The sequence below is a fragment of the Anguilla anguilla genome, chromosome 10, assembly GCF_013347855.1.
Source record: "Anguilla anguilla isolate fAngAng1 chromosome 10, fAngAng1.pri, whole genome shotgun sequence".
Classification (NCBI taxonomy): domain Eukaryota; kingdom Metazoa; phylum Chordata; class Actinopteri; order Anguilliformes; family Anguillidae; genus Anguilla; species Anguilla anguilla.
Genome location: NC_049210.1, coordinates 3,393,720 through 3,421,394, shown reverse-complemented (window position 1 = coordinate 3,421,394; position 27,675 = coordinate 3,393,720). Strand labels below are relative to the sequence as shown.

The window sequence follows — 27,675 nt, the reverse complement described above, 5'->3', positions numbered from 1 at the left end:
TAACCAGATTTGCGACTGACTAACTGCACAAATACAATCCTAGGCATAAAACTGAAAGTTCAAAGAATATGGCACCATATCTAGTACTATGATAGCTTTTCTACTTGAAAGCACCACCAATACACAGACATGTATACAAGTACTACAGGTTGCTGGTGGCTTCTGGGATACGTAGTTCTTTTTTTTCCCACACGTCGCCTGCTCGAGGCCTTTTGTGTTCTGATATATCCATGATAGGAAGCATAAGTAGAGAGTGCATTTGAAATGGAAGATGCAGTGTTTGTCGAAGCACGACCAATGACACTGGAAGGAACAAAGGCAAAGAAATAAAATAAAAATGTGTTTGGACACACAGGATTGAACTTTGTGCATCTGAATAAATCTCTCCCATCAGCACCCCCTTAAAATGGAACTAAATGCAGAGACAGGAAGATTTTTTTGAAAAAACGGCTCCCAAATAGTCTTCCTCTTTTCACATATAACAACCTAAAATGGAAATTTTAGGCCAAGTTTTTTTTTTTGTTGTTTTGTCAATGTTGTGCAGGGGTGACATGAACAATACTGTAAAAAGCATGAGGTATATTAGCACTTGAGATATAACACTACTTATGGCTTTAAGGGGGTGGGGGGGGGGGTGGCAGGAGGAAAAGACGGGGCACGGTCTGGTAACGATGCTGTGCAGGATCCCATTATAAGATGACTGGTCTCCAAAGGAGCTGCCGCTTCCCACTATCCGAATTTGAAGGACACTCCAAAAAGAATTCCCCTCAAAAGTCTTCAAAGCGTCCTCCTCTGTAGGCTGTTCTGCCTGCCGTCCTGTCCGAAGTGGCCAAGCATGCTGTCCTTTTGTGTACTCGGGGGAGGGGGGGGGGGGGGGGGGCAGGGGGAAGCGTATCCATTCGAAAACAAACGCCAATGCCCTTTACAGTTCTGCTTTTCCGTGAGCGTGAACTGCACGTAACACTGCTGCAGTGTGGGCTTCGCACCCTGGCGTTCAGCTATACCTTTTTAAATTTTTTTTATTTTCTTTTAAATAAAAAAATAACATGCAAATAAGTAATAATACTGATAGAAAATAGAAAACAAAAAAAAAAGACAACGAAAATTGTTAATGTCTCCAATTGTTACATATTAAAAAAATAAAATAAAGCAAAATAAAATATATGTTAAACCTAGCACAGCGGTAACCAACCCTGTTCCTGGAGATCTACCGTCCTGTAGGTTTTCACTCCAACCCTAACAAAGCCCACACCTCATTCAACAGCTTGAGATCTTTGTGGGGCTGATCTTTGTTGAGTCAGGTGCGCCACATTAGGGTTGAACTGAAAAGGCTGGCGGATCTCCAGACACAGGGCTGGTTACCCTGGTGACCGAGCGGAAACGTCAGGCCTTCGGGTCAGGGGGAGGGGCCCTCCCTGGCCGGGCACGCGCGGGCGGGTCAGTTGTTGTTCTCTTTGGTGGTGATGGTGACCAGCTGCTTGGCGGCCTTGGCGATGTCGTAGGCGCACTGGATGACCTGCTGGGTGACCAGCTGCATGTCGGGGCCGGGGGCGGGGCTGCTGTCCGGGGGGGCCGCCTTCCGACACTCCCCCTGCAGCCGGTGCGCGCTGGAGGTGAGCAAGCGCAGCGAGCCGCGCACCGTCTCCGACCGCGGCTTCTGAGAGGGGGAGGGAGAGAGGGAGAGAGAGGGGAGGGGGGGGAGAGAGAGGGGAGGGGGGGGAGAGAGAGAGGGGGGAGGGAGGGGCGGAGGGAGGGAGAGAGAGGGAGGGAGAAAGGGAGGGGAGTGAGGGAGAGGGAGGGGGGGGGGGGAGAGAGGGAGGGAGAGGGAGGGAGGGAGAGGGAGCGGGGGGGAGGGAGAGGGAGCGGGGGGAGAGAGAGGGAGAGGGAGGGAGGAGGGACAGAGAGAGAGGGAGGGGGGAGGGAGAGAGAGAGGGAGGAAGGGAGGGAGAGAGAGAGAGGGAGGGAGGAGGGACAGAGAGACAGAGAGAGAGGGAGGAGGGACAGAGAGAGGGAGGGAGGGAGAGAGAGAGGGAGGAAGGGAGAGAGAGAGAAGGAGGGAGGGAGAGAGAGAGAAGGAGGGAGAGAGAGAGAGAGGGAGGGAGGGGGAGAGAGAGAGAGAAAGCGAGTGGGAGGGGGGTAGAGAGAGAGACAGGGAGGAGAGAGGGAGAGAGAGGGGAGAGGTAGGGGCGGAGGGAGAGAGGGGGAGAGAGAGGGAAAGGGAGAGAGAGAGAGAGACGGGCATTATAATCACACATGCACGCGCACACACACACACAGGGACACGCATAGATACACAGAGACACACAAAAACACACACGCGCACACAAACACAGACACATCACTCAGAAAGCTGACAAAGAAAGCATTCATGGATGTTCTAATCAGATGCTGATTACTGCTGGTTTGATTATTACTGCTTTTCAACTCAGACCAAGATTTATAGCTACAAAGCAAGGGTGGCTACGCTCCTGTGTGAAGACGCACGTCTTCGTGAGTCTCTGTAATTAAGAATACTCTTCCAGTCAACAATAAAGGATTTAAATGGTTGCAGTTGGTGTATACTCATAACATTAGGCTTTTATCTCAGAGGGGTGTGTGTGTGTGCATGCGTGCATGTGTTCAAGCAAATGTATTCTTCGAAAAGTATAATGTTTCGCCTTTGTTTTCATTCCTACATGTAGTTTTAGACAGAAAGTCCAAAGGATATGCCCGTGATATTCTGTACAGTTCGTCCTAGCTTCGTAGAATGAGAAAAACGTCCAATAGCACCGTGTCTTTAAACTGTACAGTCCGTAACCTCTGCGCAACCTTCTACAAATCAGCGGTTCTCACTGCGCATGCAAAGCTATGCGCAAAAACCTGATCAAAATCTTATTACGCCACTGCCTAAAAATACCTTTCTGTTTCAACGAATATGCAAATACACCCCAAGCACCTCTGGAGCAACTACCATCTCAATAGTGGAGGATGGGCTCCCCCTCTATAGTAGGGTTCCTCTCGAGATTTCTTCCCATTGGGGAGATTTTTCTAGCCACTGTTTGAGGATTTTCTCCCCACAGGGAGTTTTTTTACCTTATGTACCTGCTATTTGGGGGGTTCAGGCCAGGGGGTTACCCTGTTTGCTCAGTTGTCTCTTGCCTTGCTACTCTAGTGTAAAGTGTCTTTGCGCCAGTTCTCTGTTAAAAATCGCTACGCTAATAAAACTTGAAACTGAATTAGAAAGCCTCTCTGCGTTTACAGCCTGAATCTGAACACTCCTCGGGTTTCAGCCAATGAGAACGCAGCATCTCCCCCCCCCCCCCCCACAAGTGTACTTGCCTTGGGAAACAAGGCCGCCATTTCCGTCACAGCAACATGTATTCTTTCTGAACACGGTATAAAGCTGCAGGAGAGGGGGAAAAAAGGGAGGAAAAAAGTTGAAACATGGCAACCGGACTGAACTCACTCCCGGGGGGTTTAGTACTGTACACAAACTCAACACCTAGGGGATTAGTGATCTGTTAGCGAGCAACCCTTTCACCCTGAAACCTGCCACCGTCACTAGAAATCTAATCTAACCCATCTGAAATGTGTGCTGAAGTGAAGACCTAAATCCTAAATAAATTCACGGCTATGGCAAATTTCAAATGGAATCATTAAAAAAGAACATTTCATCAGTGGACTGCCAAATACACTTATATTCACTACACCACTTCAATTCCAGACACATAATTACATTTTTTTAAAATAATACGAAGGTAATTACTGATTTGCTAAGAAACAAAGTGCTATTTCTCCTAAAGGATTGCTATTCTAAGGTAGTTCAGAACAAGCTAAATACTGACAGTAAAATACCTGTGGTATTACAACCCATCAGTTGTAACAACTTGATTTGCCGTTTGACGGTTTGGACTGATTTGTTTGCATGAAGAAACAGAAGATAAATGACTATAAACATGGGCTGTCGGGGGGGGGGGGGGGGGGGGGGGGGGGGTGTGTGTAGACAATGACAAATAATCTGGAGCCTGTACATGAAAGGCAGTGGCCAAGATTACATTTCAATTGCCCCAGTGCTCCCTCAACCCTTTCAGCTGTGACATCACAAATACGCGATTAGAACGTTCTCAACTGAACATTCTGATGCTGATGTCACAATCACTACTGGTAACTGAAAGTGACAGAGTTCTAGAATACCAACTTAGAATTTTGAAAAAACATTCCAAAAAATCTGCTCATCAGAGGGTTGATGCATAGAACTACACTCCCCAAATCCCCAAATATTTTCCCAAATTTAGCATTTCAGCGCTAAGCGAGCCGATGTAATCATAGTTTTCGAGACAAGGAGCCCACACAGTCTCACAGGACAGCGCAGTGTCTGAAGGGGTCCTGTTGTAGTCTCTCGCCCGCACTCAATGCCATGTAAGAGCGGTCCCGATGACTCAGACCCCCCCGCCCCCCACCCCACGTCTCAGAGGCCCTTTTGTCACGAGGCCCACTGCCTTTCAGCCCAGGCCCCAGCAGTAGAGCGAAGGAGCGAGAGAGGAGGAGGAGGAGGAGGAGGAGGAGGAGACTGTGCCTGGGAGGCAGGGACACAGGCCGGAGTACCAGGAGGCCGGGTCGGGCCGGCGGAGGCCCGGCGGCGGCGGCGGCGGCGGCGGCGGCTGCAGGGCAGGGCCCTTCTCGGCCCAGGGCACCAGTGTGCTGAAGCAGCCCAGGCTGTGCCTGAGCCTACGCACCCCCTCCCGCTCTGAGGGCCTGCTCCGAGCCGGGGGGGGGGCGCGGCGGGGGGGGCGGGAGAGAGGAGGAGGAGGAGGGAGGGGAGGAGGAGGGAGGGGAGGAGGAGGAGGGAGGGGAGGAGGAGGGAGGAGGAGGGGGAGGAGGAGGAGGGAGGAGGAGGAAGGAGGAAGGGGAGGAGGAGGAGGAAGGGGTGGAGGAGGAGGAGAGGGAGGAAGAGGGGAGGAAGGAGGGAGACAGAGAAACAGAAAAGGTGAAATCATAGGGGGAGGCGGAAAACTGAAAAAAGGCTCACTTCAAATTCAAAAGGGACAAACAGAGAGAAAGCAAACAGAACAGACCGCTATGCTAAGGGAAACAAAGAGAAATGACAGGACGTTAGCAACGCGTTTATGGAAACATGAAGAGAACAGAATATGCTGGATGGTGTAAATCATAGGAGGGGCTGAATAGAGGGGGAGGGGGGAGGGGGCCAGCAGGGCGGAAAGGAAATTCAGCAGATGGTGTGGGCGGGGCGGGGCGGGGCAGAGTGGCGGGCACGCTGGGCAGGGACGCGCTGTGATTGGTGGACGGGCTTCCGACACCCGTCCGGGTTCCTGTGTGGGCGAGTGAGCATGGTCTCTCCTGAACCCCCCCCCCCCGTCCCGTCCCGGCCCGTCCCGGCCAGGCCCCCCCCCCCCCTCACCTCTCGTGCTTGTTCTCCTGCGCCGCGCGCAGAAGCTCCTGGATGTTCTTGGTGATCTGCTCCGTCTTCCGGATGACGTCCTCCGTGCTGGGCAGGGCGGGGTCCGGCTCCACCTCCAGGTCGTCCAGCTCCGGGATGGAGCCCTCCCCCTGCCAGCCGCTGGTCCTCAGCTTGCTCTTCCGTCCCAGGCTGGGCGGGGGGGGGGGGGGGGGGGAGGGGGGGGAGACCGTCAAACACCACACCCAGGGACTGGAGAGCCAGTCCCACTCACTCCCACACACAGAGCCCTGAATCTGAATTCCATTCCTGCTCCATGAACCAAAATCTCAGACATCAAGCGACACATCTTAACACGCAGCGTTCTGACACATTAGGGGAATTCAGACAGCTTTAGAACTCATCTAAAACTGCATGAAATATCAAACGCCTTTGAACGTCTTTGGTTTTCCCACATGTACTCTTAACTTAAGCAAGAAAGCTGCAGGGTAAACCGAAATAGCATTTTCATACTTTTTTTTTTGTTGCCATACTGGCCCTGATTAATTAAGGTGAGCCTGACAGTACGGGAGAATTCATTACAGAAGTATTAAAATGGTAAATGGACTGCATTTATATAGCGCTTTTATCCAAAGCGCTTTACAATTGATACCTCTCATTCACCAGAGCAGTTAGGGGTTAGGTGTCTTGCTCAGGGACACTTCGACACGCCCAGGGTGGGGCTCGAACCGGCAACCCTCCGACTGCCAGACAACCGCTTTTACCTCCTGAGCTAAGTCGTCCATTTATATAAATGCAGTTCATTTACCAGAAGTATTATGCTTTGTATTTAAGGGGTTCACACTGAGGACAGTATCACAGTGACAATGCTCTGAACAGCACAGGTGGAAGACAGACAGGAGGGGGGTTTTGGGTTTGAATCCCATGTTGTATATTAGAACGGGGTTTTTGTTTTATTTTTTTTTTTTTAAAGCCCTACCCCGAATCGTCCAGCTCAGCGTCGTTGGTCGTGTTGTCATAGTCGCTGTCCGGCATGCTGCTCTGCTTCTCCAGTTTGGACGCCTAAAACGTGGAGAAAAAGAAAGTAATAGGGCACTGCCAGAATTTAGGCGAAAGGTTTCAAATCACAGACCAACTGAACGCAGGAAAAATTGCTGCAGATCTTGGGCATGTTTAGCTGTTTTTATGCAAAGTCATGTCACTTGAACACAAACAGAACTGTCCCTAACTGATACAGCAAAAATGTAAAATCTATGGAATACAGCATCTATGAACATCCTGCTCCAATAAAAAACCTAGAAATACTTCTGGCAAAAAATTGAAGAAAAAAAAAATAAGGACCAATTTTGTAGTGCACGATATATGTTAGCATTAAATTTAGGCCGTTTCAACTTTCTGCTGAGTTACACCCATGATTAATTAAGCCCTGTGTGGCATGGCAATGACCAAAGTAAGGATGAGGACTGAAAAGAGAAGAACACAAGTAACTTTGCATGAAACAAGCAAACAGAACCTCAAAAGCAAGGCGTGAAACTCAGTGTCGTCATGGTGAAGCAGTTATGATTTTACACTGCCAGAGTTAGTCAGAGAAAGGGTTATCCAGGGGGTTCAAAATGGTTTAGGGGGGTTTTATTTTTTGTTTGTTTGTTTTTTTCCCCCCCCTCTCTGAAAGAAAATAACTCAGGGTTCAGACCCGAGTTGTGTTATTTAGGAACAAAAATCACAGAGAATGGTGAATGGCCAAAGGTCAAAGGTCAAAGGTCAGAATCAGCAACATGGAGACTTCAGAGTGCTTCGCCCTCCATCCACACAGTTTGAACTCCTGATAATAACAGAGGCTTGCGCGTGGCACAGGGCAGAACCTCGGCACGGGGCAGCGGACAGAAGACACGCACACGCAGGAGTCCCAGGGAAGCCAGGACGGGCGCGGTCCAGTTTAAAACCCAGCGCCGCGCGGCGGCTAACCCTCACCGCCCGCACGACATCACGACTTCGACTCGACTCCGTTTTCAAATCCCCGGTCTGCAGACTCCGCCGACGTCAGACAGACAGCTCATCAGCTACGTTTAAAAAAAAAATTTTAAAAATGTTTTAAGTACAAAAATGAGTCGAAGACCTTCGGCTAGACCGAATTAGCCGCCGGCCGAGTCGAAGCCGTGATGCAATCCCGCTCGAAGCCCACACGCGATAGCGCACCGAGGGACGGGCGTGCCTCGGATGTCGCGTCGAACTCATATTTTTGCGCCATTACCTAATAGATTAAGGGGGGGGGGGGTCACATGGTTTGCCCAATGTGGCAAGTATGATTCATGGGGGGGGGGGGGTAATGAAACCCCCCCCTCCCCAGATTTCAGTGCGTCGCTCTGCACCGTCGCATTCATGCAAATCCCCTTTCCCCCGCGGGGAAACGGGGAGTGGCATTTCGCAGGGAGCACGTCAAGCAGGAAGCACACACGCATACATACCCGTATCTCCTCTCCCGAGTGCGAACACACACACACACACACAAACACAAAACACACTCCTCCTTCTGCTGTGCTGGGGACAGGGTGCAACGCAGCACCCTGCAGTACAAGCAGAGAAAACGTGATGGTGGTGGGGTCACGTTATTGGTTGTCCGTCCAGGATAGATGAGCAAGGGGGCAGGGATTAGTCCCCCCCCCCCCGCCTGGGTCAGAGAGGAAGACTCCTGGATAACCAGAGAGGAAGACTCCTGGATCACCAGAGAGGAAGACTCCTGGATCACCAGAGAGGAAGACTCCTGGATCACCAGAGAGGAAGACTCCTGGTTCACCAGAGAGGAAGACTCCTGGATCACCAGAGAGGAAGACTCCTGGATAACCAGAGAGGAAGACTCCTGGTTCACCAGAGAGGCGCTTTGTGTTACTGTGGCGGGCGAACATGCTGGGTCAAGCCGTTGGGTTGCGGCTGTGCTTTCAGGCTGGCGCAGCGCATAACCCAGCACTGCAGCGGGCTGTGGGGGGGTGGGACGGGGATGGGGGGGGGGGGGGGTCTACACACTCACTGAGTTTGAAAAGTAATAAAACAACTGACAGGAGGAAAAACAGTCAAATAAGAAACATGGACAATTAAATGACAGTGCTGAAAACCGTAGGGCATACACATTACTGCAATCTTTTTTTTTTTAAAAACAGAATAGAAAAAAAATGTGACAAAATTTTGATGCCTGATGAAAACTGTGATGCTCCAAAAAGTCTAAACCAGCTGACAGTTCAACAGTTCTTCATTGTTCATCAAACTCTCAAAACATTCAGGATCGCGTGCTGCCACCTCATATACGCACAATAACTTTTCCAGCAAACCAGTGGCTAATCTAATATCATACACATATAACACTCGTACAAACGAGTACAATCACAGGTCTCGTTAATCGCCGCTCGTTAATTTGGATTATCGAACCCGCTCCGAGTCACCTGAGGACAGACACGGCCCGCAGCCGTCGGTTCAGACAGAGAAGCGCTGCATTCTGGGAAGGGACGAGTGAGCTCTGGCAGAGGTGAGCAATGGGGGTTACTGGAAAAGGTATGGAGTGACGAGGACAGAGACGGAGGGGTGGAGGCAGCCCAGGAGGTGACAGAGTGGTGACTCATGCAAAGGGAGCGGGGGGGAGGGTTTGAGGGGCGAAGGAGGAGGTCGCCAGCAGGGGGGGGGACGGGGGGACGTCACGTCCCGCCAGGAACCAGGCCAGAATGGAGGAGGTACTTAACCCTTTGCGTGCTCTCGTCCCGTGACCAGGACAGGGTGGTGGGGAAGGAGGGGAGGGATGAAGAGGTGGTCACAAAAGCCCCTCTCCCGATCTAGAAAGGGTCCAAACCAAATTAAAACAAAACAAAAAAAAAAAGAAACCCAGCCACCCCCCCCCCCCAAAAAAAAATAAATAAATAAACCAATGGGGAAAGTAGATGAAGGTGCTCCCAAGTACTGATGGACCAGTTGAATCCCCAGGGCTGCCCAGCCCTGCTCCAGGAGACCAGCTGCCTGTAGGTTTTCACTCCAACCCTAACAAAGCCACACCTCATTCAACAGCTAGAGATCTTGAACAGCTGCTAATTAGTAGAGTCAGGTGTGCCAATTTAGGGTTGAAATGAACACCTACAGGAGGGTAGATCTCCAGGAACGGAGCTGGGCGTCGCTAGGCTAGCCCTAATGGCCATTCTGAACAGCTGGATTAGCGCTCGGGGGCAACCATCTACATCAGAACTGTTTGGAACAGAGGAAGGAAATCAACACAAAAACAAACACAAATATAAACAAACAAATATAATAAAACGTACAGTACACCACAGACAATACATGAATGAGATGCACAATGCCAGGGAAACGTGGGTATGAAGATGGCAGGGCGGCTAAATATATTTTATGCATTTTATCTTTAAAAAATATATATATATATACCTTCATTCAAAGTCTCTCGATATTTCAAGATGTACCTGCATTCAGTTTTATGTGACAAATACAGTGTCTGTGATGCACTAATTTCCACTCATTTAGAAAGACTAACACTTCATAAATGTGAAAATCCTAGTTTCCATAACACCTCCTAAAACACAATCAGAAAATAATTTCACTCCTTTTCACTCCAACAGTAGTGAAAAAATGGGCGGTTCATTACATAAACACAAACAGAGATGCGGTCTTATTTCTTATGACAAAAATAAAGGACAAAAGCAATGAAATACTTGTAAAAACAATGTTTAATACTAATTTGAAATGGGTGTACAAACCTTCACAATACTTCAGAAATGTTCAAAACGCTCTGTTTACACCAGAATCACTCACATTTGTATTTCACCCCTTTTGGGATTTAAAAATGATAAATTTTTTTTGTTCCTTTTTTCAGGCAACTGCGACCGAATAGCACTCAGGCAAAGCGCTGGTAATCGCGGAATGTGCCGGAAATATTGTGAAAGTAGAGACGCCGGGGTGCCCCGGTCCCACGTGGAGGGAGAGGGGGTGTGCCCCCCCCCCCGCGCCCCGCCCCGCCCCTCACGTCTCTCCCTTCCCCCCTCGAGCGGGCGGGGGCGGGACTAAGCTGCACGTTTGATTGACAAGCCTGGCATTGTCCTCATAGGGGCTGACGCCTGACCGCGAACATCTCGCGGCGCTAGCGAGGACGCTAGCGGGCGGGCTACGCGGCCGCCTAAACGAGCGCTCGTCATTGGTTCGTTCGCGCGTCTATTAAAAAGGAACAGGAAACCACCAGGGTTGAGAAAAAAAAAAAAAAAAAAAACAGCTGGCAAAAGGAAGGTGAAAAAAAAAACGAAAAAAGAAAAAAAAAAAAGGGCGGGAAAATTAAAAAAAAAAAAAAAAAAACGTAGAGAATTGAGAAGTAGAAAAAGAATGGCAAAAAAAAAAAAGGGCTAGTTTGCAGGTGTTACTTACATGAGGCGGGAAGGGCTGCAGGCTGGGGGTGCCCTCCTCGGGGTACGGGGCCTCTCCCTTGGGGAGATAGGGCTTCAGGCCCGAGCCGGTCTCATACATTGACATGGGCCGGCTGCCCCGCCCGGACGGCCGGCGCTTGAGGGGGGCGGGGCCGCAGGGGTCGGGGTAGTCCGCCCCGCCGGGGGCCTGACACATACCGGCCGCGACCTGACGCCGCAGAGAGAAGTTCTCGCTTTGCAGAGAGTGCAGCTGGAAGAGACGGTCAGCAGATACGCTAAGGGAGTGCTTTTCGGGGGCAGGGGGGAGCCGGGTGCCCCCCCTCTCTGCCCTGCCCTGCCCTGCCTTGCCCTGCCCTGCCCTGCCCTGCCCTGTCCCGTCCCGACCTGACCCAATCTGCCCTGCCCTGCCCTGTCCTTTCCTTCCCCGCCCCACTCTACTCTGTCTTGCCCTCTCCTGCCCTGCCCTGCCCTGCCCTGCCGTGATCTGGCCTGGTCTTTAAAAAAGCAAATTTTCGTGTGTGATTTGTGCAAAACTTTGTGGTGCTCAATTTCAAACTGAAAGCAGGTGTTTGACTGGTGAACCAATGGAATCAAATCTTATTACCACTCCCCCCCCCCCCCCCCCCCCCCCCCCCCCCCCCCCCCCCCCCCCCCCAACCCCCCACCCCCCCCTCCTTCACCCCACCCCGATTTATACTGTAGCGATGTGTCCAAGACGTAACAAAGTTAATTGGTACTTTTGTGTAAAAAAACAACATCCTCTCTTCTAGCGTTACACATGCTGAGCGTCAAAAATAAATAAATTCAAGCACAGAGAAACGTCAAGCAAGCAAGCAAGCAAGCAAAGGGTGCAAGCAAGCAAGCAAGCAAGCAAAGGGTGCAAGCAAGCAAGCAAGCAAGCAAAGGGTGCAAGCAAGCAAGGCCTCACATTCAGCCAAAGGTTACCAAGGGGGACAAGGGACAGACACCACACCAGCAAAGCCGGGCGCAGGCAGTAAGAGGAAGGAGGGCATTCACGAGACAGAGAAACTCGGTCCCAGAAGGACCGGACGTTCAGGAGGGAAGCTGGGAAAGTCATCACCATCATCAGCAGCGGTTAAGTATTACTGCGACGACGGATCGACGGGATGAGACGAGGCGGTCGATTGGACCGCGGCTGCACACAGAACTGGAAGGGAGACGGATTCTGATTCGCTCACAAGGGGCGACCTCCTCGCAGGCCAATTCAGACGGGAGCATTTTCGGCCAGACACACAGAGCGTTCGACACACACAACGCCAGCCCACACCGCTAAGACGACACGGACGCTTCCACGGCCGAGGAATGCCCATGTGACCTCGTGGGGGAATATTTCAGGGCTTTTCGGTAACAACTAGCTCAATTCTCCGAAATTCTCCTCTAGATTGAGGAACTTTTCTTTTTTTTTTTTTTTTTTTTTTTTTTGCGAGACTGACTCGACACAGCGGAGAGATACGGCCATTTAAGTCACAAACTGCCATTGTTCCAGGCGCAGCCTAAAAAGATTTGTTTGCGCCTGTAACGTGATCCGCAGGAGAACACAGCAGTACTCTCTCCGGTCGTACGGACATTAACTTCTTCCCACTGCGCAGAAATACCGAAGTTACCCTAAATTAACGTTCGCAGCAAATACGTGTAACTCTAACTGACGCGCTCGCAAAAACCCAAAATGCACTTCTGTGGAGAGCTGTCCAGTGGCCACAACACAGATTCAATACCAGCTCCGGTTTCAGCGAGGACTAAACAAAATGGCGGATCCGATTTCCGCTCTTCGCTTGGGTTCCGAGCCGCCCGGTTAACGGTCCATGCAGGCGTGCACGCGCGCGTTTAGAACTCATTAATTTTTCAACGTCTCTGGAGCTGCTCACGCCTCCCGTTACACATCAAAAGCTTTTACTTTTTGTTTCTTATTAAACCTGAGAGCCTGTCATAAATCAGAAGCTTGGACTTCCCTTTCTCAGATAGCACTGACGCACACGTGCCCACTTTGGAAAGTCCCAAATAATTCACTATCACACACTCCTCACTCCAACAAGGCAGTTCTGTACCAAGAAATGTATTAAAGTTAACGAGGCATGTAATATGAGGTACGACCCCTGCGACACTACTAAGATGGTTCGGCATCCACTGATGCCCATTCCCAGAACTCAAATCTCCGAAATTAAAAACAACAATTAAAAAAAATAATAATAAAATAAGAAAAACATGTTGAACATTCACTTTGTGACTAACACTTTGCGTTGTGAAGGCAAAGCGATGATGTAACAGTCTCTTTCTGCAAACACTGCTGGTTCTGGCATCAATGTGTAACAGCTACTCGAGCTTGCTGGGCCAAGTCTATCCCACCCAAACGGTTATATTATACTACAGCAGTATTTGTAGTGATGTTACTGTAAAACAAACAAAAAAAAAAACAAAAAAAACAGTTGAAACAAAACTTGAAAGAAGCACTTGTTCTAGAAACAAACCTCTAAAGAAAAAAAAAAAAGGGTTAATGTTGCATTTTTTTTTAAACAGTGAATTTTTTTTTTTTTTTTTTAATCCAAGGACTCTTTCTATCGGTTCTTGCCCCATAATGCATTGCACAACTTTGTCTGACATACAGAATGAGTGGAGCGGGGGGCGCTAACCCGGAACACAGTTCTGTCTGTTAACTCCCCAGTGTGTGGCTGTCCAGACGGAGGGGGGGGGGGCGGGGCGGGGTCAGAGGCGGGGCCCTCCCCCCGGCGTGTGATTGGCCCCCCGGGGGTTAGGTGTCTGTGTTAGTGTCCCGGGGGCGGAGTTCCGGCGGTACCTTTTTCTGCATGAATCGCAGCTCGTCGCTCAGGTTGCTGTTGACCTTCATCAGCTGCTGGATCTTGGCCTCCGAGGCGCTCAGGGCGTTCTTCACCTCCAGGAACTCCTGTGCCGTGATTGGTCCGTCCGACTGGTCCGAGTCCACGCTCTGCGGAGGACACCGGGGTCGGGGGGTCGGGGGGGGGTCGGGAGAACGGAGGTTTTTTTACTTCAGGGAACTGAGGAGCGCGATGGTTCGGGACCTGAGCTTGCGACGCAAAGGTTGCGGGTTCGACTCCCAGCTGGAGCGCTGGAATATTCTTAAATGAACTACTGGTAATTGAAAACAATGGAGTTCTAGAACACCGACTTAGAATTTTGGGGAGGGGAGGGAAAAAACACTTTTGTTTTTTTTTGTTTTTTTTTTTACAGACTTTCCAGTCTGCATAACTGGAAAGTCTTCAAAAGGGTCCACTGGGACGTTACCTTGGTCCGGTCCCCTTTGCCAGAAGGCGGCTCTTGATCTGTGTCTTCGTCCGACGCCACGCTGTCGTAGTCGGGCTGGTCGACCTCCTGTCCTTCGCTTCCATGGCGACTGCTGATGCCCTTCAGGATTAGCTCCACGTTTTCTAGAAAGGCAGGCAGCCCGGGTAAGTCCTAGTCAACACACCCGAGCTTTTTCGGTTTCGCGGGAATGAAGGAACACAGCTCGGCGAGCGGTGCCAGTACCTTTCGGGCTCGCAACAGAATTTCCCAGCTGCCGACGCTTTGCGTCACTTAAAATATCGATGACGAGCGTGGCAAACTCGTGTGCATTGAACCGCGCAAGCTTCTGCCGTCCCTGGGAAAAAAAGAAACAGAATAAGAAATAGGATTACACCAATAAAGTTAATTCACTTTACTATCACTATTCACTATGGATACAATCTAAATAATATTTTCTTTCTATCAGAAAACAACCAAAACATTTCCGATCTAAATTTGATACCACTCGAACTTGATATTCTTTATCAAGCAGTCTATGCAAACTCATAAGACATTTCCTGTATTTCTGCAGTACATGTGAGATAAAACACGTTCCTCATTGGCTGATTTAACACCCTTTGAAGTGCAGGTTGTTTTTTTTTTCTTTCTTTTTTTAGAATGTTTTCTCAAAATCAAATGTCAGTGTTCTAGAACTCAACTGCGTTCAATTATTACCAGTGGTGATTGTGACATCAGCATCGGAATGTTCAGACAGGAACATTCTAATCTCCCATTTGTGACCTCACACATTAGAGGGGTTAAAATACTCGCCTGGTTTCTTGTCGATGAATATTCAGGGTTCACAGGGAGGAAAGGCACGACTGTCGTTTCTGTCACCAGCGTGCTGTGGTTCTGAGTCGCTAGCCATACTGCAAATAATAGAACAGACACAGACTCACTCTACAGACAGACTAATTTTACTCCTAGATACACACTATATGTACATATCTAACATTTAATCTCTTCGCTGTCCTTGCAATGTTTTCCGTTTTTAAAGCCTACATCCTACGGGTTTGTCCTATTTTAATGCTGCATGAAAATGTCCCTTTTGGGGGGGGGGGGGGGGGGGAAGGGGTCAAAGGTCAAAACTGAACTGAAGGGAGATCATTCAAACCCAACATGACGCAGCGAGCAGGACTGGCAAAACAAGCCCTTCTTTTGAGCCGGAACATAATAAGTATCGATTTTTGCTTCTCCTTTCATGTCGTTCCCCGTGGCATTCGGCTCCAGCCAATTAGACGCCGCATGAATGACTCCACTGTACCATTTAATGCTTTTACAGTCCTGCGGCTCCCTTCGGAAACAGGAATTTTCCGGAAAACACTAAAACTGTCTTATTGACTTATAGAGAATGCTCTCCGCACGGTAGACCCTGACCACGGCGTTCAGAGGTCTAGGTCCAGCTTAATGCCGCAGACCAGCGACCATCAACTCCGGCCCTCGAATCCAAATCCAAATCCAGTCCCCCCCCCCCCGGGTCAAGGCGTCCCGTTTGGACCCACCAGCGTCGGTCTCCCGTCTGTCCACCTCGTCGTACACGTCCATCGCCAGCTCTTCAAACAGGTGGTTGCTGAGCTGAAATGAAAACGATTCGAGAATGTGAAAGTTGACAGCATCCTGTGCTGTGCTTGTGTTTGTGTGTGAATGTGTGTGTGTGTGTGTGTGTGAATGTGTGTGTGAGAATGTGTGTGTGTTTGTGTGTGTGTGTGGTCAGTGGCTTTACCCGCAGAGCAAAAGTAGGCATTTCACACAAGGAACGGGCTTTCACTTTCTCAGGCTAGAACTTTTCAAATTTTCCATCCAGAAGTTTCTTTATTAGTTCAAAATGTATTTCCCTTCAGAAAAAACTGCTGTGATTCATTTCACTGTGTGAGCGTGTTGATATAATGAGCTTTCCACACCACTCGTTTTTCACTTCTGAGAGAATCAGACCTTGACTTTTTATTCTGCAGACTATTAGAAGTTTGCAGCTGGTAATTTGTTTCCTCTGTTAAAATCCCCTTATTGGCCGTCTTACAATCCAAAAACCCCTTTCCCTCTAAAGGATCGCTGGCTTATCTCGCCTTGCACAGATTATCCGACCGCACGGCATTATGGTCTTGAAAATGGCCTTCGACAAAATACTTACAGATTGGAGCTTTTTCTTCGCTGCTTTGGCCAGTTCTGATAAATCCAGACTGCTAGAAGTAAAAAAAAAAAAAAAGAAATTTAAAAAAAAGAAAAACGTTTCACTTCTAAAACAAAAACAGGAAGAGACATCTTAAGCCTATACTTCGGGGCATACTTACATGTTCCTTATCCGTTAAAAGGGGTGCGACAAAAAACAAGAGAGATGTCAGGGATTAAAGAGGATAAGATATGAAAGCAGGATTTACAGCGAGCCCAAAAATAAACAGCGCAGATTAGGGCGGTCACAGTGTGTGAAGAGCGCGTCCTTTGACCTGAGCATGTGCGAGATTAGAAGGGAATGTTTCCCGGGGGGGGGGGGGTGAAGACAGGTATGTCAGCTGACCCAGAAACGCGTCCGGACAGGTAAGGGGGAAACTGGGCTGTCTGTCGCCTCCTGCCCAAACCAGGCGTTCGGCCCGGCGAGAAAGAATGTGGCGGCCTCCTCAGAACACGGGGAACGTCCAATCACCCGCTGCTCTGAACCCGGCCTGGTTTTTTTGTTTTGTTCTGTTTTTTTTTTTTTTTTTAAATGGGAGGAGCAGTATTACACCCCCTGCGGCCACCCTTCCCACCTTGCGTTTGATGTTCCGGGGGACAGGCCATAAACCGCACCCTGAACCGCACCCTGAACCGTGCCCCAAACCGCGAAGCCGCTAAACTTATAAGAGCACACCTTACCTGTCGGCCATCTGGGGGATTATGAAGTGTTGTCCGCTTTTATGATCTGAAAGGGAGGGAGGGAGGGAGGGAGGGAGGGAGGGACAGAGGAGGTCCGTTACAACCAGAGCCACAGCTCAGACGCGCTTGGACTGGCCAGCGTCCGTGCGTGCGCCCGCCCCACCCCCCCTCACCTGGCTTCCTCCCGCACAGGTAGAATGCTAGCCTGTCGGTGAGCTCGTACTGAATCTCCACCAGTCTGTCGGCGAGGTCGGGGTGCCCGGCTTGCCTGGAAGAGATGGGGGGGGGGGGGGGGGCAGGGGGGGTCAACGAGGGACACGCTTACGAATTAGACAGAGCACTTCCTCCCGACGCCTCATTCGTTTTTGTTGTTGGTCAGCACTTTACAGATTAATTAAAGCAGTCTCTTGATTATTTTTTTTTTTTGCATCTGAATCGGTTGCTGACATTAAGACCAGGAGACCCTGCGACTCTCCAGGACAAAGACTGAAGGTCCCCATGCACAGGAGCCTCCCGAGCAGTTAGGACTCGATTCAGAAAAACGGGCGTAGCTCCCCGGGCCGTTTGGTACGGGGTGGGGGGCGACTCTGCGGGACGTCCGGTACGAGGCAGGCGGGCCGGGGGTGGGGGGGCGGGGGGGTGACTCTGCGGGACGTCCGGTGCGAGGCAGGCGGGGGCTGTACCTTGCATAGTCGATGGGGGTCTTGCCGCTGGAGTCGGGGGCCCCCGGGTCGGCCCCGTAAACAGTGAGCAGCTCCGCCTGGGACACCTGGCCCGCCTTGGCGGCCACATGCAGGGGGGAGTTCCCCTTCTCCTGGGACGGGACGGGGCGAGGGGCGAGGGGCGGGGGGGGGGGGGGGAGAGATAGAAGCACACAGTCTGAGCTGGGACACCCTCAGACGGGACGGGTGCGATTGCTGGGTGTGTGACGGGAGAAGGGGGGGGCGTTTCAGGGTCTTACCGGGTGGAAGAAGTTGGCCTGGGCCCCCAGGGACAGCAACCTCAGACACGTCTCTAGGTTACCCGTCCGCACGCTCGAGTGGAGTTGCTGGGGGGGGGGGGGGGGATGACGAAATGGAAACAGCTCAGTTCTACTTTTTCGTTTGTGTGCAAAAACACGTACACAAAAGGCTGAACAAAACAAATGAGAAAAAAATTTATATGCAAAGTGGTAGTAAAAAAAAAAATAAAAAAAACCCAAAATGGCTTATGTGTTCAACGCCTTGAAACCTTCCGAAAAAAACTAAAAAAAACTATACAATCAATTACAATCAAAAACCTAAGAAAACAAAAATACTTACTAAAAGAAATAAAGGAAGAAAACAAAATGAGTAAATGCTGATTAGTACACACTTCAGACGATGAGTGATCACAGAGTGCATTTCAGGAGGCTCAGTCAAACCAGCTCTGAAGTCTAAACAAAGCAGTCCCACAGTCAAGCGGCTGCGGTTTGGCACAAATTAACATACGATATTTTTATAAACGTTTAAGTTTAGACGCTCTGCCCCTCGCGCTCGCCTCAGGTGCAATCTAACCCACACTCAGAAACCCGGCCATACAGATACGAGCAGCACCGCAGGACGAGGGACGCTAGAGACGCCGCCACTAGACCAGAGCAGAGGGAATTCTGGGAGCCCTCTCACCTTGCTCAGGTCCTTCGCCGTCAGGCTGTCGTCGTCCCGACAGGGCATCCGGTGGACGAACGCCAGCATCTGATATTTGGCCTTGATGAACTCCGTCTTGTTTGGGCTGAGGAGGACACAGAGGGGGGCGGGGGGGGGGGGGGGAGGTGCGTCGGTCAGACAGGACCCAAAAAAGGGGGGGAGGCTTCTCTCATCCCGTCTGCACCAAACGCCCGTCCCACTGTGCTGGGGGTGGGGGGGGGTTTGGGGGGGGGGGGGGCTGGACACTCACTGCACTTTGTCCTGCGGGTTGGCCTTCCTCTTGCCGCTCATGATGGAGGCGGGGTCCAGCAGGGAGTGCTCCCATATGGCGTTGGCGCCGTTGTTGTACAGCGTCTGCACCATCTGAGGGAGACAAAGCCGACCGTCACGGACGCGAACCCGAGGGTCCGAATGACGCAGACCAGCGCACAGAACGCCCTGGTGCAGGTCAGAACGCCCTGGTGCAGACCAGCACACAAAACACACTCTACCAGCAGGTCTGCATGAGATCTCATTCATATAAAGGTCCCTTCCAGAATGATTTGCAGCCTGGGCTTTTCTTGTATAAAGGCCATTCCTTTGTAGGCTCCTGAAAAATGGCCAGCTCTCAATAAAAAGCCTGCCATTCGTAATGAAGCGCTTGCTATTTGGGGACACGCTGATCCATAGCGCTGTTCGAGCGGAGCGCCGGGGCGCGTCGCCCTAAACGGATCGGATGACTCCGTGCCCGGAAGCCCCGCCTCGACGGCGAGCACTAATCCCAGACCGCGGATGCTCTGATTCTCCGAACCGCAGACACAGTGAGAGCCTTATCTCTGAGCGACACAAGGACTGCACTGTGAGCGGCCGCCCCAGCGGCAGCCTGCTGAACCCGCTCAGCTGTGACATCACAAATATGCGGTGAGAGCGTTCTTAACTGAGCGTTCTAATGCTGATGTCACAATCACTACTGGTTAACTGAAGGCGAAGGAGTTCTAGAACACTGACTTAGAATTCTGAAGAAAAAAAAAAACATTCCAAAAAACCTACTCTTCAGCAGTGTGCTGTAATACAGTATTGATATGAAAGGATTAGCCCAGCACTCTGGCAGAAAGGAGAGTGTGTGTGTAAGTGTAAGTGTGTGTGTGTGTGTGTACAGGGGTGGGTGCGGGAGGCGTACCTGCAGCTGGGTGGGAGGCCAGGGCGTGTGGGTCAGGTGGCGCACCTGGGAGCTGTGGCGCCCGAGGCTGCGGTGGACGCTGCAGCACTCGTCACAGACGAGCACCCCCCTGTTCACCGAGGCCCAGCGAGGCTCTGCAGGGACAGAGGCACAGCGGAGCGGTCAGAGCCTGAGGCGCTAACGCACAGCAGCGCGGTCAGAGCCCGAGGTGTTAGCGCACAGCGCTGTCAGAGCCCGAGGCGCTAACGCCCAGCACAGTCAGAGCCCGAGGCGCTAACGCACAGCGCGGTCAGAGCCCGAGGCGCTAACGTACAGCGCTGTCAGAGCCCGAGGCGCTAACGCACAGCGCTGTCAGAGCCCGAGGCGCTAACGCACAGCAGCACAATGAGAGCCCGAGGCGCTAACGCACAGCAGCGCGGTCAGAGCCCGAGGCGCTAACGCACAGCAGCGCGGTCAGAGCCCGAGGCGCTAACGCACAGCACAATCAGAGCCCGAGGCGCTAACGCACAGCAGCACAATCAGAGCCCGAGGCGCTAACGCACAGCAGCACAATCAGAGCCCGAGGCGCTAACGCACAGCGCGGTCAGAGCCCGAGGCGCTAACGCACAGCAGCACAATCAGAGCCCGAGGCGCTAACGCACAGCAGCACAATCAGAGCCCGAGGCGCTAACGCACAGCAGCGCAATCAGAGCCCGAGGCGCTAACGCACAGCAGCACAATCAGAGCCCGAGGCGCTAACGCACAGCGCTGTCAGAGCCCGAGGCGCTAACGCACAGCAGCACAATCAGAGCCCGAGGCGCTAACGCACAGCAGCACAATCAGAGCCCGAGGCGCTAACGCACAGCAGCGCAATCAGAGCCCGAGGCGCTAACGCACAGCAGCGCAATCAGAGCCCGAGGCGCTAACGCACAGCAGCGCTGTCAGAGCCCGAGGCGCTAACGCACAGCGCGGTCAGAGCCCGAGGCGCTAACGCACAGCGCTGTCAGAGCCCGAGGCGCTAACGCACAGCGCGGTCAGAGCCCGAGGCGCTAACGCACAGCAGCACAATCAGAGCCCGAGGCGCTAACGCACAGCAGCGCAATCAGAGCCCGAGGTGCTAACGCACAGCAGCACGGTCAGAGCCCGAGGTGCTAGCGTCCTGCGTCCGCGCCGTTAGCGATCGATGATCACTCCGGGGGCACTCAGGCTACAGGCCCGCTCCCCGGCTCTGGAGCTTCTCAAGGGCAGAGAATCAATGAGCCGCCGCACGCGCTCACTGCAGTCCTGCGCAATCGATCCTGCAGGAGCCGTCCTCCTCCTTCCTTACTCTTCAGCTGAGGCCCAGTCACAGGGACACAGAAGACACAGAACCAGGCAGCGGAACAGCAGAACCGAGCATCGGAACTGAACAGTGGAACCGAGCAGCAGAACCAAGCAGCGGAACAGAGCAGCAGAACCGAGCAGCAGAACAGAGCAGCAGAACCGAGCAGCAGGACCGAGCAGCAGAACAGAGCAGCAGAAGCGAGCAGCAGGACCGAGCAGCCGAACCGAGCAGCAGAAGCGAGCAGCAGGACCAAGCAGCAGAACAGAGCAGCAGAACCGAGCAGCAGGACCGAGCAGCAGAACAGAGCAGCAGAACCGAGCAGCAGAACCGAGCAGCCGAACTGAGCAGTGGAGCCAAGCTGGAGAACCCAACAGGACAACCCAGCAGCAGAAGACAGGGCTTCATGTGAAAAAAACGCTGGCGAAATGGAACGTGGCGCGAGAGCGCACTTCCTTCCTGTGAAAGGGGGGGATTCTGGGATGCGAGTCAGATCGGAGAGCATCTGTCTGAGATTAGGCAGCGCTGGCGCTACAACCCACGGCCTCGCAGAAAGAAAAACACGGTCAGCGCGACCCCCCCCCCCCCCGACTTTCCCTCTACAAATAACTAAAAGGGGGCCTCCTCTCCGAAGGCTCGGTTTCGCCTGCTTTAAAAGGCACATTGTGTTACAGTAGATACTGTTACAGCACCCCCGCTGTCCCCAAATGGGCTTGGCCCCTGCTAAGAGACTGCCCACCCCCAGTGTTTCATTTCTGCTAATGTCCCTCAAGAGCTTTCTGTCCCGCCATGGTGAAAACTCACGGGTGTTTGTGGACTGACACCTGAACTTGGTCCCCTAGCCGCGAGCCTCAATGGCTAACCCGTCACAGGAATGCTGCGGTTTTGGCGGCTGCGTTGGGGGCCGCCGTTTCCACAGAACCACCACAACAAACATCACCTTCGCACCAGCCCACGTCTTAACTGGCCGCCATCTTCAAACACAGCTCTGAACTTGAGGAGAACGGCACCGAGACTTTCCGAGTTGTTTTTTTTTTGTTTTTTTTCGCGCTGTCGTAGCGGCTTCCGGAACCTTCCGCGCAATCGAGGGCGCTCAGTTTCCCCCCCATCCATTATTCAGAGGCCGGCTGGCTGGCTTTGGCAGGCCGCTCGGCTTCAAATGTAGGCCAATCGCACGGCTCTTTCTAACACGCTCCAGAAGGAACTCCTTTTCCCAGCATGCCTCACATACTTAATCTACATCTCCAGTCAAACTCACTATTTTTTTTTTTTTTTTTTTGCTTCAGGTCCAATTGTCACAGGCTAATGTAATCTGTGCACAACAAAAAAGATTGTTTTAAGTGAATGCTTAGAAATTAATAATGCTTTTTAACCCCCGTTTTAAAATTACCCAGAATGTACCTTTTAACAAAACATGCATGCGCTTGAAGGCGCAAAAAAATAAAACCGCGAAACACTGCCAAACGCTCCAAGGCCTTCTATTTCTAAACCTGCGAGCTTCAGCGGTACAGAGTGCAAAGAGGAAGTGGAACCACACATCGCCATATATGGACAGCGTGAAAGGGCTGCTTCTGAACCCCGTGTCGTCCAGCCCAGCGACTTCCTCTTTTGCTCCGAGGCGTGGCTCGAAGACGAGGCAAAGCGCAAAGCGCCTTCCACAGGAGAGACGAAGATACCGCGACGGAGCGATAAAAGGCGGGAAAAACTGGAAGTTCGGATGCTGGCGGTTCTTAATTACCACATGCCTGCAGTACAGCAGATTCTGAAACCCTCTCCTTTTGTGGGGTGAGGGTGTAGGATAATGGGGGGGGGGGGGGGGGGGCGTTTGCCTTGGACGGGACACGGTCGCTCACACAAATCACGGCGCAGATGGCCGAAGGGTCTTCGGGAGCCAGAAGGCACCGCGGGTTCCAACACGCACGGGGCAATTTGAGAGCGCCAGGGAAAAGCGCGGGGGAAGGGGGGGGGGGGCGGAGCTGTCGAAAAAAACGCGAAGAAACTGTTCGCTATCATCCGTCAGCGCGTGTCCAACACGTACAGAAACATAAAACCGCGATATTCACGCGCTGCTTAATATCCTTCAAAGAGCCTCGTAGCTCAGCTGTTCCCGCAGACTTTCACGAGCGTGCGTTGCCTGTGGCCAACATGACACAAGCAGCAGCTCACAGAGAGGGGATGGGGGGGGGGGGGGGCTGGTTAACGTTTTGCTGATCTGCGTCGGAGTTTTAAGACGCCCCCTTAGGCAGCCCTGCTCGAAATTAAAATTAAACAAAGGGCCCAGCTTCCCCGAGACGCCTTTATTTTTAGGTCACAGCGTGCGCACATTCACCAGATTCTGGGTGACTTTGGGGCCGTCAGTTCCTCATTTCCAGTGAGAAGGGACAGCCAACCGTCCTCACGCGCCGACCAGCCGCAAAATCACCCGCCACTGTAACCGGACGCACACCCCTTAGAGAGGGTCTGGCCATCAAGCGCAGCTCCACTGCTCTCCGTCAACAACACACGATGCAGGTCTCTCCACAAAGGCATCGCAGCCATTTACTACCCCTCCATACAGACTACAGAACACACATCATGGGGCTGCGAGCTTTGTGGCAGTCAGGGGCCTGGGAGATCACACCACCTGCTCATTTTCTGAAAGATCCGCAGTACTGCATCCAACACTGTCAACTGCAATCTAAGCAGCTCTGCGTCGCTTGCAGGTGCTCTTCTGTTGCGTTTTGTCATTGCTACACATTGAACTCCGTGTGATGGATAAAAAATGGTCCATAAATAAAGTGTGAGTGAATGACTGATTGACAGATTGGCTGACTGACCCCCAAGAGGCAGGCAGTGTGGAAATGGCCCACACGCCGCCCTGCATTCGCATGTTTCTGCACAGCTGCGGTGGGGGACTTGCCACCTGGCGCGCAGATCGGTCTGTCTTCCTTCCTGCCCGCCCGCGACACGAGAGCGAGAGCCGCTAAAATAAACCCATCCTGTCTCAGTGCCACCGCGCGCTCTGCTCGGGCTGCCTGCACGCTACTCTAACAGAATCGCTACGTAGAACCGCAACAAACCTGCCAACAGCCCACCCCCATTCACCGTCCTCACTCTCTACACCGTTGCACACCAATCAAGACGCGTCACGCAGAAACAGCGATAGCGACAGCGAAGACAGAGCCAGGCCGTTACTCTAACGGCGCGCTAATCACCCGCGGCAAACTCCGAAACCAGCAGCGCCAGCTGAACGAAAGCGATCTTTCCTCCTTACATTCCTGAACGGTCCCCTTTTTTTTACCGCGTTTCTGCGAGCGTGTTCGTACAGCGCTCAGGCGGGAGGGCTAACGGTGGGGGCTCGGCGAAGCTAAGATACAGCCTCTGGGGCCTGCGCGTGCATGACGAAAACTCTGGCAAAGCCCAACAAGATACGCCGCACGTCACGGTCGGCATTCCTTTACCGTCACTAAAACTGCACACGGAGTGTAAGGCAAGCCCTGAACAGGGAACGTCTCCGATTTTGATCACGTAGGCCAACAGCGTTACACCATATTAATAAATTTAAAAAAAGTGCAACACAACAGCACAACCCCGCTCATTCTCTGGGCATCCTGTTATTTTTCCTGGCTTGCAGGACAACAATCAGCTCCGTTCCTGTAACCAGATGGCCACACAGCATGCAGGACTGGAGCCAGTCGTCCAGCACGTGCAAAAGCAATGAGCAGTGACATCAGCAACACTGCAGATCTCAAATTATTTGAGGATTAAAAAAAAAAAAAAACATTCAACACTTAAGAATAGTTTAGACCCAAGTAAAAAGGTGCACAACTACTGTCAGCCAAACAGATCAGAAAGTGGAATTTGGCAATGGGACAGCCCCATTCTGCAGTGTGAAGAGAGATAAATTACTTCTTGTCTGCCAGATAATGTACAGCCCATCCCCTTGCTTTGTGTAAAAACAAGACCAGGTCAAAACCTAGTATATGGCTGGACCTCTCCGGCCGACCAATGGTGTAACTTCATCACTCACTCAGTCACAGACATTCGCGTTTGTAGGGCTGGCCCTGGTGTTGCGGTCCAGCCAAAAATTCCAAGCAGCATTTGGAACTTCATAAACACAAGCAAAGCAGCACAGTGAATACCATTGGTGTCAGTTGGGATATTATTTTGTGACAAAACTCCAGGTCCTAGAAAGAGGACCTTGCCCATGCAGGCATTCCTCATACTCTTGAGTTTGGTTCTGCACCGTCCCAGGTCTGTCATAAAGTAATTACAGGGGTCAGGCAAGGTACATCTTGAGCAGCAGTCAAATTCTGGACTGTACACACCATCAATCACAAACCATGTGCACAGCCCCGGTCACACAATCCTGCCCCCCCCCCCCCCCCCCCCCCACCCCCACCACCCCCACCCCCCGGGGCACTAACTTTACACACCACACATATAATTCCACTGTGCAGGTGTGCAAACAGAGACAGTACACATCACTGAGCAGTCGCAGCGTTCAGACACTGCTCGTGTCCCGTCGGCCAAGACAGTGGACAGCGGGGAGTCTCGTGCGTAATAGGCTCAACAATCCAGACACTTCAACTTAAGCCTACCACTCCCTAGATGTGTGACATTTGCCTAGCCCGGGGCAAGGGTTTTCCTCGGGTGACGATGACTTTTAAGCACATTCCGACTACACAAGACTTAAACGCACTATAAGACTCCGGGACCCAACCCTACCCCCTGTCATTTAGCTAGCCAGCTACAACCCATCTGTTATTAATTCTTTTAGATCCAGGCATACCAAGAATACTGTACTCGTAACACGAGTGTGCCCCTCCAAATACTGCTCAAGCTAGTTGGTACAATTCAGATACCTAGCAACCATCACGTTTTAGCACAGCTCACTTAAGGTAAGATACATGCTGTAAAATTACAAACTACTGCATTGGGCGTCCTGCATCATGACATCACCATGCATAAACTTGAGCCCGTGGTAGCCAATTTGATAGCTACCATAAATCAGAAGTGAACACAAAACATAGCCAGATAGTGAAGCAAGCAGAACACAAGCATTCTGTAATATGTAACCAGCTGGTCATTTATATAGCTTAATGTGCCTCAGTATTGCCGTTGTTACGGTCGCTGGCTAAGAAATCGCTAACTAGCTGTAGCCAGCTAACTATAACTAGCAGGCTAAAATGAACGTAGCTTTGGCATAGCAAATCACTTGGCCAAATGACTGGATAGCCATCGACCACTAGCCAGCTATTTAGCCCCACATTGCATATAAAAAACATTTTACAAATAAAAATCTCTCCACAAAACAATTTTCGTAGTTGGTTAGCTCATAAAACCAGTTAAAACTGTAAACTAGAAAACATTTACATTGTTAGCCTGCTAAATATGTTGCCATGTGTTGAAAAGACTATTAAGCGAACGAAATATTCACGCAGCCGGGCATTTCAGCAGAAAACACTTTTAGTTGTGGTGGCAAGTCAAATTAATAGCAGACTAGCAAATTAGTCAGTATTTCTGTGTAACTGTACAGAATGGTGGACGATTGGCAAGTCTTTTAGCATACTTTAACGTGTTTATGTCTAGCTAGCCATGATAGCGAACAAAACTGCTAGCTTGGGCTAGCTATCTTTTCACTTACCTGGAACGCTACAATCAGCGCAAACCTCGCTGTTCCGCAACCGCTTCGACATCCTTTTCCCCGATAAAGGGCCTTCAAAAAGGTCAAAAATATGTTTTGCTTAATTTATATATTCATATGACAGATAGAAAACGGACGTATAAAACTATCCCGATACAATTCCAACTGAGGGGGGAAAGGACAACAAAATAACTGGCTAGCACCACCAGTCTTTTTTTCCTCTTCGTTTTTATTCTACAACAGAGACGGGAAGCCAGCGGCTGCAGTTCTCATGACGGAAACTCTAACCAGCATGAATGCGTATTGTTGCGGAGGCCGTGTTTATTCAGGAAATAAATATACGGGGAAAGTCTAGCGCAGAACGAAGACTGCAGTTGAAACACAGCGTAAAAAATAGCTTACGTAAAATTAAGTATTATCCCTTCAATAGACAGGAGACACAACGACGTCCGCCTGTCAAGAGGTCTGGGTCACGCACGTCAAAAGTCTTATTCTTCAATAAGATACGACTGTTGCTTTTGCGCTTGATCTGGAACCGGTAAACGGAAGCTGTCTCAATCTCATTGCGCTTGTTACTGTTGGATGCGTAACTTAGATAAATTACGTAGCTTGCTTCCTCTCCATCTTACAGGATGACATCAACTCGATAACTGAAGAGTAGTGTTCGCTGGTTGGGCAACGACTTTGAAATGGCAGGGCGCAGCATAACGCCCGACGATTTACGCAATTTTATGTTTATTATTCGAATTTTTTAAAAACATTACATTAATAGAAATATGTAAAACGTCCAGAGTCGAGTAACTAATTGTTAACGGTAATTGCAATTCCCCCGAAGTGAAATAATGGTCACGTCTGTGTTTTGGAACTAATCATTTTTCACGGCAGGATATTTCTTTTTTACACATTTAATATTTTAAATGTGTACGTTAAATTGAAACTGAATATGTCACTATATAAAATGACT

General features: G+C 51.0%; 1 protein-coding gene across 9 annotated transcripts; it reads right to left on the bottom strand.

Annotated features, from left to right (window-relative positions):
* Window positions 1–508: 508 nt before the first annotated feature.
* Window positions 509–27,324, bottom strand: git2a (G protein-coupled receptor kinase interacting ArfGAP 2a). 9 transcript variants are annotated; one of them, XM_035380433.1, is made up of 22 exons: window positions 27,114–27,323; window positions 26,712–26,783; window positions 19,786–19,919; window positions 18,877–18,989; window positions 18,606–18,711; window positions 17,924–18,010; window positions 17,646–17,776; window positions 17,136–17,230; window positions 16,963–17,008; window positions 16,404–16,409; window positions 16,244–16,295; window positions 15,618–15,690; window positions 14,887–14,984; window positions 14,320–14,431; window positions 14,077–14,219; window positions 13,610–13,759; window positions 10,799–11,047; window positions 9,124–9,213; window positions 6,375–6,457; window positions 5,399–5,587; window positions 3,319–3,382; window positions 509–1,657 (listed from the first exon to the last, which is right to left on the bottom strand). In XM_035380433.1, the coding sequence occupies exons 2-22, from the start codon at window positions 26,761–26,763 to the stop codon at window positions 1,439–1,441; spliced, it is 2,292 nt and encodes a 763-aa protein (XP_035236324.1). In that variant the 5' UTR covers window positions 26,764–26,783; window positions 27,114–27,323; the 3' UTR covers window positions 509–1,438. The 9 variants fall into 9 exon arrangements, with proteins under 9 accessions (XP_035236324.1, XP_035236325.1, XP_035236323.1 ...); XM_035380434.1 differs by having other exon boundaries at window positions 16,244–16,292; window positions 26,712–27,324; XM_035380432.1 differs by having other exon boundaries at window positions 26,712–27,322.
* Between the last annotated feature and the right edge of the window lie 351 nt (window positions 27,325–27,675).

Coding starts and splice junctions, on each gene's coding strand:
- git2a (XM_035380433.1), bottom strand. CDS start 26,763: ATGTCGAAGCGGTTGCGGAACAGCGAGGTTTGCGCTGATTGTAGCGTT. Junction 17,777..17,923: donor AGGCCAACTTCTTCCACCCG/GTAAGACCCTGA, acceptor GTCCCGTCCCAG/GAGAAGGGGAACTCCCCCCT. Junction 3,383..5,398: donor CAGGAGAACAAGCACGAGAG/GTGAGGGGGGGG, acceptor CCTCTCCTGCAG/CTTTATACCGTGTTCAGAAA.